The 12,400-nt window shown below is 54.9% G+C and overlaps 1 protein-coding gene across 6 annotated transcripts in view; it reads left to right on the plus strand.

Annotated features, from left to right (window-relative positions):
• SYNPO (synaptopodin) overlaps positions 1-12,400 on the plus strand; it is a 53,625-nt gene that overhangs the window by 29,201 nt on the left and 12,024 nt on the right. The window contains exon 1 of one of the 6 annotated variants that reach the window (XM_073802699.1): positions 1,224-7,556. The exons of 4 other annotated variants lie outside the window; for them this stretch is intronic. In XM_073802699.1, the coding sequence (XP_073658800.1) occupies positions 7,385-7,556 (172 nt within the window). In that variant the 5' untranslated portion in view covers positions 1,224-7,384. Of the gene's footprint in view, positions 1-1,223; positions 7,557-8,547; positions 8,715-12,400 lie in introns of those variants that run through there. One more of the 6 variants, XM_033853463.2, reaches the window with a different exon arrangement.

Genomic DNA, 12,400 nt, shown 5'->3' on the forward strand with positions numbered 1-12,400 from the left:
CAACTGAGGGGTATGGGAGGAAAGGGTTCTAGGCAAAAGCAGCAGCCAGTGCAAAGGCCCTGAGGTGCGAAGTGCTTGGTTCCTGTCTGAGCACTTGAAGGAAGGCCAGCGTGGCTGGCGTGTAGGGAGGGCAAACACCACGAGGGGAGCTGCAGCCTGGCATGGAGGGGCAGTGGGGCTAGTCATGCAGGGCCTGGAGCCTGCAAAGGGGTTTGAGGCCAAGCCTAGGAAGGAGGAGCTGTTCCTAGTGTTGGTCTTAGAGGCTGATCTTGCCTCCTTTCTTTTCTGCTTTCCTTCCGATGCCCATCCTGATAGTGCTGTGGGCCCCCCCGCGCACTCCCCCAGCCACTTCTCAGTATGACTGAATGCAGAGTGCTCAGACCTCATCTTCCTCTGTCTGGATCTTGTTTGCATTTTAATAGCCCCCTGTTTCATCCTGCCTTCCAGGAGGGTACCAGCCCCTCGGGCCTCAAATGCAAACTGATGAGGGCATGATTTTGAGCAAGGGGCTGCAGTCACTTCAGCTGAGCGCCTCTGTTCCGGTGGATTCTTATTTCCTCTTATGGCTTGTGGGAGCCTGTGGACCCCAGGAGGTTCAGCTTTTGGCTGAATGAAGGCCCGCCCCCCGGACCGACTCCTGCTGCCTGAAACTGCTGTCTGTCCCCTGTCCCACTCCAGCCACCTCCATTCAACCCCAGAGCCCCTCTAGGACCAAGCCCCAGGAGGATTCAGGAGGCCTGTGTTCTGAGCCTAGCTCTGCTGTATGCTTTCGGGCACATCCCTTTTCCTTTCTGGGCCTCGGTTTCTCCATCTAGTTTATAGGGAAATACTCTAGTTTTTGTGTACTCATGGTATGGCAATCATGTATGCAATGTCAGCGTCACCCAGAAGCTCCTTAGAAATGCAGACTCTGAGGCCGCACCCCAGACCTCCTGAATCAGAATCTGCAATTTAACAACAACCCTGAGTAACTACTATATGTACATTAAAGTATGAGAAGCGCTAAGTCAGTCATGTTTCAACTTAAAAAATTTTTTTAAATCAAAAGCTATAGAATCTTCTTCTCTCTCCAAAGTCTTACAGATGAAAACACATTAAGAGGGGAACCGCCCACTCTGTTCATCACATGACTGGGGGTGGGGATCGCGGGGTATGGGCTAGGGGCACGGGCTTTATTGGGATGGGCATCAGAAGGGAGGAGGAAAAGAAACAGCCCCAGTGGGCGAGGGTGGGTGGTGCCCCGTCTCCTCAGGCCTCTCCTGACCAGGTGCCCCCAGGAGCCCTTTCAGCTCAGACCTCCAGGGTCATCAGTTTGATGGGTTTGGAAAGGTGGGCCTGAAGAAAGGGCGCCTGATGGGCCACAGTCTAGCGATGCCTTTTCCTGCTTGTCCCCATCTTGGTGTCCTCCTCTCTCTTCCCTGAGAAATCCCTGAAAGGGTAGCTGGTGCTATTCTTAGCATGACAGGATGGCGAGCAGAGAATGTGCTAGTGCATTATTTATGCCTCTGAGTCAACAGGATTGCACTCAGGTCTCCCAGAACACGGCCCTCCCCAGCGGCCTTCATCAGTGTCTTCCCAGGACCCGTGACCCATCCCTCTGGCCCCGAGCATCTCTGCTCTGTGCGTCCAGCCCCCACGCTGGGAAATGGGTCGTGAAAGACAATGATGAGCTGGGATCAGGAAGAAGTTCGAGACGACATCTCATTTCTCACCCATTCGGGTGCGTATTAATCGAGCCTACGACACGTGGTAGGTGTGGGTGCCCTGATGACCGCTTTGTGGGTTCCTGCCTTCCAGGAGCGCACACTTTAGCCTGCAAGTTAGTGGCGCTCCAGCATTGCAGAAGCGTGGGTACCCAGGCGAGATGCTGGGTACTTTGCACAAAAGACCTTATCCTCACAATCACCCCGAAGGATAGGAATTAGGAGACCCCTTCGCAGAGGAGGAAACTGAGGCTTAGCATATACAAGCTAGTGATCTGCTCAGGTGGGATCTGGACTCAGGTTGGCTGGAACAGAAACACCATTCCAGATCAGACGGTAGCATGGAGCATAAGGGCTTTGGGAAGGCCCTGCCCTACCCAGTGAGAAGGGTATTTCAGCTGGAAGGAAATTAACCGGCTGAGGTTGTCCCATTGTCAGCGAACCCCAAGTGACTGGAAAAGTCAGTGCACCTGGAGTGGAAGGACTGTGTTTGCTGTGTACACAGTGCACACTGTGGGCTGGGCTGTGACAAGGCCCCGAGGTGGCGCATCTAACGAAGCTGGCCCAAGGACTCTGGCTGGGAGCCAAAGACCTGTGTTCTGTGAGATTCTGGCCAGGCCCCCTGACCTTTCTCTGCCTCAGTTTTCTAGTCTTTAAAATAGCATCACAATCCCTGCTCTACTTCTTTCTCTGACGGATGTGAAGCTGCCAGGAAAACTATAAACGTGTGTGCATGTTCAAGGATGGTGTATCACTACATAGAATTACTTATGTAAACATATTTTCTCAAACTTATTTTTTGTTGACGTGGGTCTATCTGCCAGCCTATGTTCCAAGCATTTCCCTCTATGTTCATTTAATTATAAACACATTTATAAAATCATGAGCTCTAAAGCCCCCTGGGTCCCCAACCTAGCTGTGCTTCAGAACCCCTCAGGGAGACTGTTAACGTGCATACTCTGTGGTCCTGGGTCTGGGGCGGAGTCCAGGAATCGGCATGTTGGACACACTCCCTGAGAAATTCTGCCGCACCCACAGGTTTCCGATCTGGGCCAGAGAGGGGACAGGACTCGCCTGAGGCCTCGCGATGTGTTGGAGACCAGGTTGCAACTAAAACCCGGGCCTGAAGCTCGCAGTCTGGCCTTTTCCTTCTACTCATCAGCTGCCCCCTGAGGTCCCTAAAGGCATGAAGCCAGGGATGCGGATGACTGTGATGAGCGATGATGCCAGAAGCGGCTGATCCTGTTTACAGTGCTGTGCTAGGCATTTTCATGGCTTTTCTATTTAACTGCAGTAGGGGTAGAAAAGGGGACATGCTCCACAGCAACGTGCTCCCTTGGGACATTTGAGCAGCAGGTGGCTGATTTTAATGTAGCCCTGGAAATGGGAAACCATGACTGAGGTGCAGAGATATGGAGAAGTGAATTTGAAACCACGCCATCGGGGCACTTGCCCTCCAGGCAAGGGTGGTCTGGTAACTCAGAGACAGGGCAGGCTGGCAGGAGGGAGACACATATGTCCGCTCACAAGGTGTGTACCCGCTACACGTGCATCTGCGTCAGTGTGCCACCTGAGTACCTGTGTGTCTCCACATGCATACCGACGGGCGCTATGCGTGCACACACTGGTGTGTAGGTTCTTCCCCCTCTACGGGTGCACACGCAAAGAGCACCTTTGTGTGTGGGTGTGTGTGCAGAGGAAGATATACTATTGCTGGCTAGGCTCTCACCAGCATGAGGGAGCTGTCCAGAATGTGCGTGTTGCAGGGGGTGTGTGTGTGCGTGTGCGCACAGGCACAAATGGTTGCAATGCAGGGGGATCCCTGAGACCCTGCAGGCCACTAGAAAGACCACTAGAGAAGCTGGTTTCCTTATTCATGTCCCACCTCCACATCACGTGCACCATCCTCAACCTGCCAGGTGCGAGCCTGCCTAGGGACCTTAGCACTAGCTGTTCCCTCTGCCTGGTCTTTCCTCCCCTAGAAATGCACAAGCCTCACTCCCTCACCTTCTTCACTCCGATGGGACTTCTCAGTGATGCCTCCTTTGATTACCTTATTCACCTTTGCACACCACTCCCCACCCTGTGCAGTCTGTATATCTCCCACCCCTGCTTTATTTTTCTCTACAGAATTTATTATAGAATAAGATTATAGATATATAATATAATAAGATAATAAGATTATAGAAATAGTCTTATTTTTTGGCTCCCGTGCTAGAATGCAAGCAGGGCTTTATCTGTTTCTCCTCATGGCTGTGAACAGTGCCTGGCCCTTGGTTGGTGTGCAATAAATATCAGTTGAGTGAATGAGTTCATACACCACCTATACTTGTTTTCTTTAAATTGTCTAACTTTTGTTGCTGAAATATCCACTTTTACCTCTCCCTAAGCAGTACTGTACCTTTGATGGATTTATTATCCTCCTTTTCTAATACACGTGAAATTTACATAACTAGTAAGATGTTATTAAGTATCAGGGTACCACTTAAATCCTTTTGCTCCCACTAGAGGTGTGGGGGTACCACACTCTAGGAATCACTGGTCCAGGCCAATCCCTTCTCTGAAACAAACACATGGACAAACTGAAACCCAAAGAGGGTCAGGAACTAGTCCAGCATCTCACCCATATTGTGACAGAACAGACTGGAACCAAATCCCCTGACCTCCAGCCTGCTTTCCTTTTGCAGTTCGAGGGACAAGGGGATGGTTCAGCCTCCCTCTGGCTGGAGACTCCTCCAGCTGGAGGGGAGCCACACATGCCTGGTAACCGGCGAATGGCATGAGGGGATGGCAGGGTCGGTAGCTTCCTGCCCGCTCAGGACCACAGCACCCTCCTGGCTGCAGGACTGCGTACTGAGTGGTGGGAGCCTTGGCCATACCTTCCCTCCCAGGAGTCTGGGTCTGGGGCCACCCAAGGGGGCCTGGGTGCTCACATCCAGTAAGAGGCAGACCTGGTATTCAAACCTGGTTCTCTCCTGCTACAGCACAGTTAGCTAGAGGTTGACACTGGGGTTCCCTTGCTGAGAGGATGCTGGAGGGGGAGGGGAAGGTTGGGCTGTGCCTGACTATGAGCAGAAGAGGGAGACCAGCTCCAGGGAGGGCTGGAGAAGGGAGGGACACAGACAGCGCCCTAGCCTGGTACAGTTATACAAAGGTAGGTTTGTGCAAAAGGCTGAAGTTAAATCCCCCTCAGGTGTGCACAATGCTTTATGCTATAGAAATAATTTGTGCATCTCATTTGCTCAGCAGTGACTCTGCAAAGCAGCTATAATCATCCCTGGTTTACTGATGAGGAAGTTGAGACTCAGAGGTGAGGTGACTTACTAAAGGTAGCCCGCACAGGATGCTTTGTTGAGCAGGACGTGGGAAGGGAACAGGCTGCACCTCTGGTTGGATTTGGTAAAGGAGGGCTGTCTGGGGGAGGACAGACAGGCTGAATAGATATGGGAGTAAGAGGCAGGAGTGGAGAGGGTAGACCACTCACTGGCCAAACTACTTTCGCGAATCATAAAACCTTTCTGAGCCTCAGTTTCCTCATCTGTAAAATGGGTATGACAGTACTTCCAGTTCACAGCTTGCAAAGATAAATCAAAACATAATGTAGTAATGCCTGGAACATAAGAGGCGCTCAGTAAACAACAACCTGAGTAGTAAAAGTGAAGGGCGCCCAGCCTCTGGCGAGTTTGCCCTCGGAGGTCACCTGCCACAACCGAAAGATTCTCAGCACCTTTCCCAGCACCTTCTTCAGCAGATATGAGTGACCCTGAGAACAAAAGAGGGTTGAGAGGCCTGGGGGAGCGGTGAGGGGCTGCAGGCAGCTCGTCTATCCCGGGGCCTGGCAGTGAGGATGCCTCAGGGAGAAGCAGCAGCGTCCCCATCCCCGCCCCAGCCCAGGATGGGGCTCTGCTCTACAGGGTGGGGAGGCGAGCTGGGACTGCAGCGTGCTGGGGCCGTCATTATCATTCCTCCAGCATTTTTTTCTCCCCGTTATTTATTTTTCTGTGAGGAAGGAATGTGGGGAATTTACCACAGGGCGCTGGCCTTGCTTTGGGCAGTGCAGCGGCCTCTTCTATGAGAGGGAAGCAGCAGAGACAGATGGTTGGGGAGGTGGAGGCGGAGGAGGGTCCTGGCTGAATCTGTGGCCCCGGTGGGGCGGTTATGTAACCCACCCGGAGGCCCAGGGCAGATACCACGGTGCTTCTGAGCTCTAGGCATGTGCATTCCCATGTACATAGCTCCCTTGGAACTCTACCTGGACCACCCCAGTCACCCTTAGCCTCTGGGCAAGCCCAGTGGTGGACGTGTTCCTCTGTCAGAGGTGCCTTCCTCTCCAGCTGTCTTGACTGGAGGTGTGAGTGGAGGGGTGTAGAGGATGGGGTGGGGACCACCTTGAGCCTTCCAGCCTCCACTGGCCTGTCCCATTGCTTGAAATACTTCCACATCTCCATCTTTCAAGACCTAGGGCATATGCCGCCTCCTCCAGGAAGACTTCCCAGATTTCTTCATCCTCGTTCATCTATCTCTTAAGCTCTGTATTCTCCTGGCACTCGATGGAATATTCTGCCTCTTGGATCTAACACTGCCATTTGAGGTTTCATCTCCCTCTTCACCCAAAGTCTTGTTGCTACCTCCCTCCTTCCTCTCTCCCCTTCCTCGAGGAACCACCCTCTAGATCTCTGACCTAGAATCTCCATAACTCTGGGATCTAGACACATCGAGAATTTGTCTCCTGGGGTGAATGGTGGAGTAACATGTGAAGGTAGATTTGGACTGTGGGAGTGCTCATCCTTCAGTCATTTGTTTAGTCAACACTTAGTGAACCCCTCCTGGGTGACGGCCTCTGCTGAGTCTGGGGAATTTAGAGAGAATGGGACCAACTCCAGCCCCAGGCTGCCCCAGGGCCAAGAGGAAGGGCTGTATCTTTGTCGAGGGCCTTGGGCTGGGTGCTGGGGACCCTGAGATAGACTAGGCTCAGCCCTGCTCCTGGCAGAGGCATAGTTTAGGGGAAATGCTCTCTCTCCCACCCTGGCTCACCACCTTTACGTCTCCTGGATTCACTGTTTTCTCTGGAAGGGTAGGGTGTGGTAGTCCTTTCTGTACTCTCAAGGCTCCCAGGGCTGGGATGATGGAGGCTGATGCAGCAGGAGAGGGCTTGGGGGTCGCGGGGGAAGCCTGGCTTACCAGGGCTGGACTGGGGGAGGTGGGAGCCTGGGTCTGAACTCGGCTCCCGGTGAACCAGCCCTTTCCAGTTTGTTGTGCACCTGGAACTGAACCTGCCTCTCTCTGGGTCACCATTTCCAAGTCCCTGAAAATCTAACTGTAGATTAGTGTTTAGGCCAGTAGAGCAGGCAGGAGGAAGGTGGTGGCTCCCGGCCTTTGGGAGAGGAGGACCGCATAGCAGCCCTCGTCAGCCAGCAGTGAGCAGTGCCTGTGGCCTACAGGGATACCTGCTAGCCAACACCCATGCCGACCTGACTTAGCCCACCCACCCTGCCCTGCATGATCCCGAACCCCTGTCAGGGAGATACCAGGAGTTGGGCCAGTCCCAGCCTCCTTCCCCTTGGGCCTTGGTTCCTGAGCTTTCTTAACCTGTCGTTTCCTTCAAGCCCTGCTCCTGCTGCGAGGCCCCTGGGCCCGGTCGAGTAGGGGAGGGGCACTGATCGAGGAGTCTGGATGGATTGATGAAAGCTTCCTGGAGGAAGTGGCAGTTGGGCTGGGCCTGGGACAGTAGGTGGGAAAGTGAGTGTGCTTTGTGGGCTGAGCTCTTCAGAAGGAGGGGCCCAGGCTTGGGATCAGTCAGACTCCCGGCTCCAGCTCTGCTCTGCCTGTCCCTTGCTGGCTGTAAGACCTGGGGTGAGTTGGCTAATTCTCTGGGTCTCGTTTTCCTCATCAATAAAACAGAGGTAAGGGGGCCTCTTTTATGAGTTGCTGTGAGGATTCAGTGAGAAAATATATGCTAAACCCTTAGCTTGGCAGCATCTGGAGCTCCTCATGTGTTGGCTGTTGTCATCCTCATTGACTCCATCCTTTCTGCAAGCCCCCGGGGAAGGTGTAGGGGACAAGGCGGAAGCAGTTGAGGGCCCTGTCCCCCAGCTCTTGCACTCTCTGGGGGAAGATAAGACCCAGACCCTGACTGCTGCAAAGCAAGATGTTGGGAGGAGGCAGCAGGGCCCATGTGATGGGTCCTGGGCTGGGTGCGGGGCCACCCTGGGTTCGAATCCCAACTCTGCCTCTGGCTAGCTGTACCACTTAAGTCACTTCACCTCTCTGAGCCCGTTTCTCCTCTAACATGGAGATGAGGGGACTGCTGACCTCCTGGCTGCTGTTAATGAAGCCAGGGCCTGGCACGGGGCATGTGGTGAGCACGCCCCGGTGAAAACTCTGACTAAAACAAATAATCTGCCAAGTGATGAGGTTATTAAGCGGTGCAGATAAAACACTGATGATCTGGGGATTGAGCGTGTAGAAAGGATAGGAGACAGAGACGGGTTTCGGGTGGAGAGATGGGCGCAAACCCACAGCGGAGGCTGGAACTCGCAGGGCAGGCGTGGCACCACGAGCCGCTGGACTCCCTCTGACCGTTGCTGAGGGCGCAGGGAGCAGGTGAGCGAGCTCTCGGGCAGACCCTGACGTCAGGGACCCTCAATGCCAGGACGAGGACTGGCTGCTTGAGCCCCCATGTCCTGGAGAGGAGGAGAGAGGCCCGACACAGAGCGGAGCCAGGCAGGAGGAAGACGGATCTGGCAGCGTGGGGTGGGTAGATTGTCGGGGGAGAGACTGGGGGCGGAGGGACCATTTAAAAGGCTGTTGCGAAATCGGTTTTCCTGATAAAGAGCTAGGCTGAGTCATCTGTGGAGGAGAGAAGTCACATCCAGCTCCTCCGCGTTGCCGTCAACGTGGGATTTTCCTCTGTGTCAGCTAGTCGATTGGCTGCCTTTCGCGGAGGCTTTGAGAAGCAAGGCCGGCTCAGCATCCGGAGGGAAGCTGGGCTGCAGGGAGGACCCAGCCGGAGTGAGTAAAGCGAGCACTCAGAGGTGCCTTGGTGGTTTGGGGTGTGTGACTTAGGGCATACAGCATCCTCCTGTGGTCTCAGTTCCCCCTGGGCATTAAGGGAGAGGCGTGCCATGACTTCTGCCGGCCGGTGGGTGGCCAGGCTGGAGCTAGGTCTGGGGCTCTTCACTTCCATTCCTGTGCATCTCCCGTGTCTGGCAGTCCTTCCCACCTCGGTATGAATTATTCTCTGCAAGGAGGCCTGGCAGTCTGCTGGGACTCAGTCAGGTTGCACTCACCAGGACTTTGGCATGGATGGAGAACTCCCCAGGGAAAGGAGGCTGTGTCATTTCCTCCTTTCAGCAGGGAGGATGCGGGGCAGGGGCTGGCAAGGTAGTCAGGCCATTACTCAGGTCCAGTTCATCTTCCTGCCCCCGGCCGAGGCCGAGGTTGTGCAGCAGCCAGCCATTGGTTCCTTCCTGACCCCACCAGGGGGGCAGTTATCCCAGCCTGTTTACCTGTCCCGTTGCCAAGACTCCCAGGCAGCCACAATGGGCCATCTCCAGCCAGTCTCTCTTCCTACCTCTGGCTCCCTGTCCCACTCCACCCTGCCCGGGCCCTGGGCACTCCCATTGACGGCAGCCGTGTGAAGAAGAATTTCCTTGAATTCTCTCCCTGTCCTGACCTTCTGCTCTGGCCTCCGTTCCCCTGCCCTGCCTCCCTCCTCTGGATCCTCTGTCCAAAAGGCCTGATGGCCGGCAGGACAGGCAGCTGCCTACAGAAGTAATGGGGTGGGAGAAAGGGCTTATATACCCTGCCTGAGCACCACTTGAACTCAGGTCTCCTGACTCCCCACACCGTGCTCTTTCTACTCCACTAGTTTTTTATGTCCTAGCAGTCATCTCTACCTTAGTCACAATGCGTTTATCAGCTCTTCTCCCGAGAGGAAGAAGGACGACAAAGCATGAGTTGCTCTGGGCAGCTGAATATGAAGAGGCGAGGGCACTGCCGCGGGCACTGATCACGAGATGTGGAAACAGAGGGCTCTTCAGACCAGCATCCAGGAGCACCAGAGTCTCTGTGGGTGCCCCTCCCACCGGAGTCAGGATCCGGAAGGCAGGGCGGTTAAGAAATGAGATTCAGCAAAGCCAGATTTTGAGTTTTGAATCCCAGCTCTGCTACTTAAAAGTCATATGACCCTGGGCAGGTCTTTCTGAGCGCTGGTTTCATCTGCAAACTGGGAAGAGCGCTAGTGCCTATCTCTTAGGGTCATCGGGAGGATCGAACAAGACGATGGGGCTACAGTGCGTGGCACAGCACTTTATACGGGGCAGTAGCGAGGGCTCGCTAATTATAGCACCCACTGCGATCTTCATTCGAAGGGCTGTACTCAGGGCTTCCTGTCCGCCTTCCCCACTTAGGGATTTAACCCTGTTGGACCCAGGTCTCCTGACGCTGCGCAGCTCCTCCTTGAGTCTGCCCTCACCCCTCCATCTCTGGAAGGCCGGTCTTCAGAACTCCTCACCCATTGTCCAGGGTGGGACTTTCAAGGACCAGCCCTGAAGAGGCTGAGGGAAGAGGGGGTGTTAGGACTTGTACAGGTGCAGGCTGCAGACAAGCAGATTGGGGGCTCAGCAAGGGGCCTCTCCCCTGTGGCCCTTGGCCACCTCTTGCCTCTCTGACACCAGGGACCACAATTTTGGACCCACCTGGCTGGGGCATCACTAGAGGTGGCAGTTCCCTAGTCTGGGGAACTTTGAATGGAGCTGCCACCCCCAGTACCCTGCAGTGGGGGACTCTGGGATGCCCGTAGTTGGCCCAGCCCCCCTTCTCCCAGCTTTGTTTGTGCAGGGTGGCAAAAGTCATCTGGATTGCTGGCTGGGTCTGGTCCAAGCCTCCTGCCAAATTCCTTTTCCGTGGAGTCATTGCAGGCTGGGATGGGGGGCACGGGAGCTCCCTCGGAGGCAGGGCTCTCTCACCCCCTGGCGTTTTCTGCTGGGTTCCTCTTGTCCCAGAACAACAGCGTGGGGAACGTTCCCAGCCTGGCTGGGGGTCAGCAGACTAGGTCTTGGCCCATGGCCTCCTCTGCAACCCCTTCCCTCTCTAAAGCCTCCCAGGCCAGCTTATCCCTGAGGGCCCTTCACTCTCTGACACTGGAGCATTTTCTAGCCCCATGGCCCTTAGAACCAACCTTGGGATAGGACTGAAGCGGAGAGGCGAAGAGAAAAAAGAGAAAAGTGCAGGGATTTGGGAGGTCTGAGTTACACAAACACTGAAGCCCTTTCTGGGAGCCTGGCACTGTGGGAACCCGCTAGCCGGGTACACAGTAAGAGCCCAATCAGTGTGAGCTCCGATGGCTGCAGTTGGGTCATAAGAGCCACATGTTCATCCTGACCATGCCCCGTGGGGATGTGATTTGTGCCTGAGTCTCTGCAGGGCTGTCAGGTTGCAAAGAGAAAGCTCTTTATCTGTGTGGCGGTGAGGGGCAGAGTCATGTCAAGAGGTGGGAGTTAATATGAAGAGTGACTTTATAGCTAAAGAAAGAATGTTAATTAGCAGAAGGTACATCTTCAGGGTAGTGAGCTCCCTGTCAGTTGAGGGTATAAACAGAGGCTTGTACACGCAGGGACATGGCTTTAGGGACGCAGGAATTGTGTGGGGGATTGGACCCGGTGACAGCCATCTCTGAGATTCTGAGGTTCTGTGATTTGGGGCAATGATCCCTGCCTCCCAATAACTCTAGAATCCCCTGCTCTGTGACCTTAAGACAGTCACCCCTCTCAGGACCATGATCTGTAGGGTGAATCTCCTTTGCTAGAAGAAGCGCTGACCCCTTCCAGGGTGTCACGTGGGGTCACCGTCAACTCCATCCCAGAGTAGCATAAGCCCTCGGTCCTCTCTACTTGGGCTGAATGACAGTAATCCCCCTGGCATCCGCGATCTCAGTGTAGCCTCCTAACCCTAATGTCAGTGCTTTTATTTTTATTATTATTATTATTTTGCGGTACGCGGGCCTCTCACTGTTGTGGCCTCTCCCGTTGCGGAGCACAGCCTCTGGACGCACAGGCCCAGCGGCCATGGCTCACGGGCCCAGTCGCTCTGCGGCACGTGGGATCTTCCCGGACCGGGACATGAACCCGTGTCCCCTGCATCGGCAGGCGGACTCTCAACCACTGCGCCACCAGGGAAGCCCCTGTCAGTGCTTTTATTACCTTCTTCTCAGCTAAGGAAACTGGCTCCGAGAGACGTAGTAACTTGCCAAGGTCACACAGCTAGCAAATAGCAGAGCCTGGATTTGGGCCGGGAGGCTTGGTTTCTAAGCAGACCAGAGGAGATGGACATCACATGAGCTGAGCAACTCCTCCTGTGTTGCTGGCTTGTCCCCTACTTAAGTTCCCCACAGGGGAGCAGCCTGGCCCAACCCCCAAAGCCTTCATCATGGGGTGATCCAGGCAGGAGAGGAGCCCTACCAGGAGGAAGCAGGCGTCAGGGGCGCATGGGGCAGGCTGTGTGCTGTCACTGTTCTGGACCTGTGGCCACAGGTGTGTGTGGTGGGGAGCCAGGTCGTGATGGGAGGAGGGAAGAAGGAGCTTGGGGCCAGACAGCCTGTGGCTGCTGGGCCTGGTCCCAGTGAAGCAGCTGTCGGCAGCCACTCTGTCCTGTGTGGGCCTCCCCGCTGACCCTAGTGTGAGCTCTACCCTGCACCG

This window comes from Tursiops truncatus, chromosome 3 (assembly GCF_011762595.2).
Source record: "Tursiops truncatus isolate mTurTru1 chromosome 3, mTurTru1.mat.Y, whole genome shotgun sequence".
NCBI lineage: Eukaryota > Metazoa > Chordata > Mammalia > Artiodactyla > Delphinidae > Tursiops > Tursiops truncatus.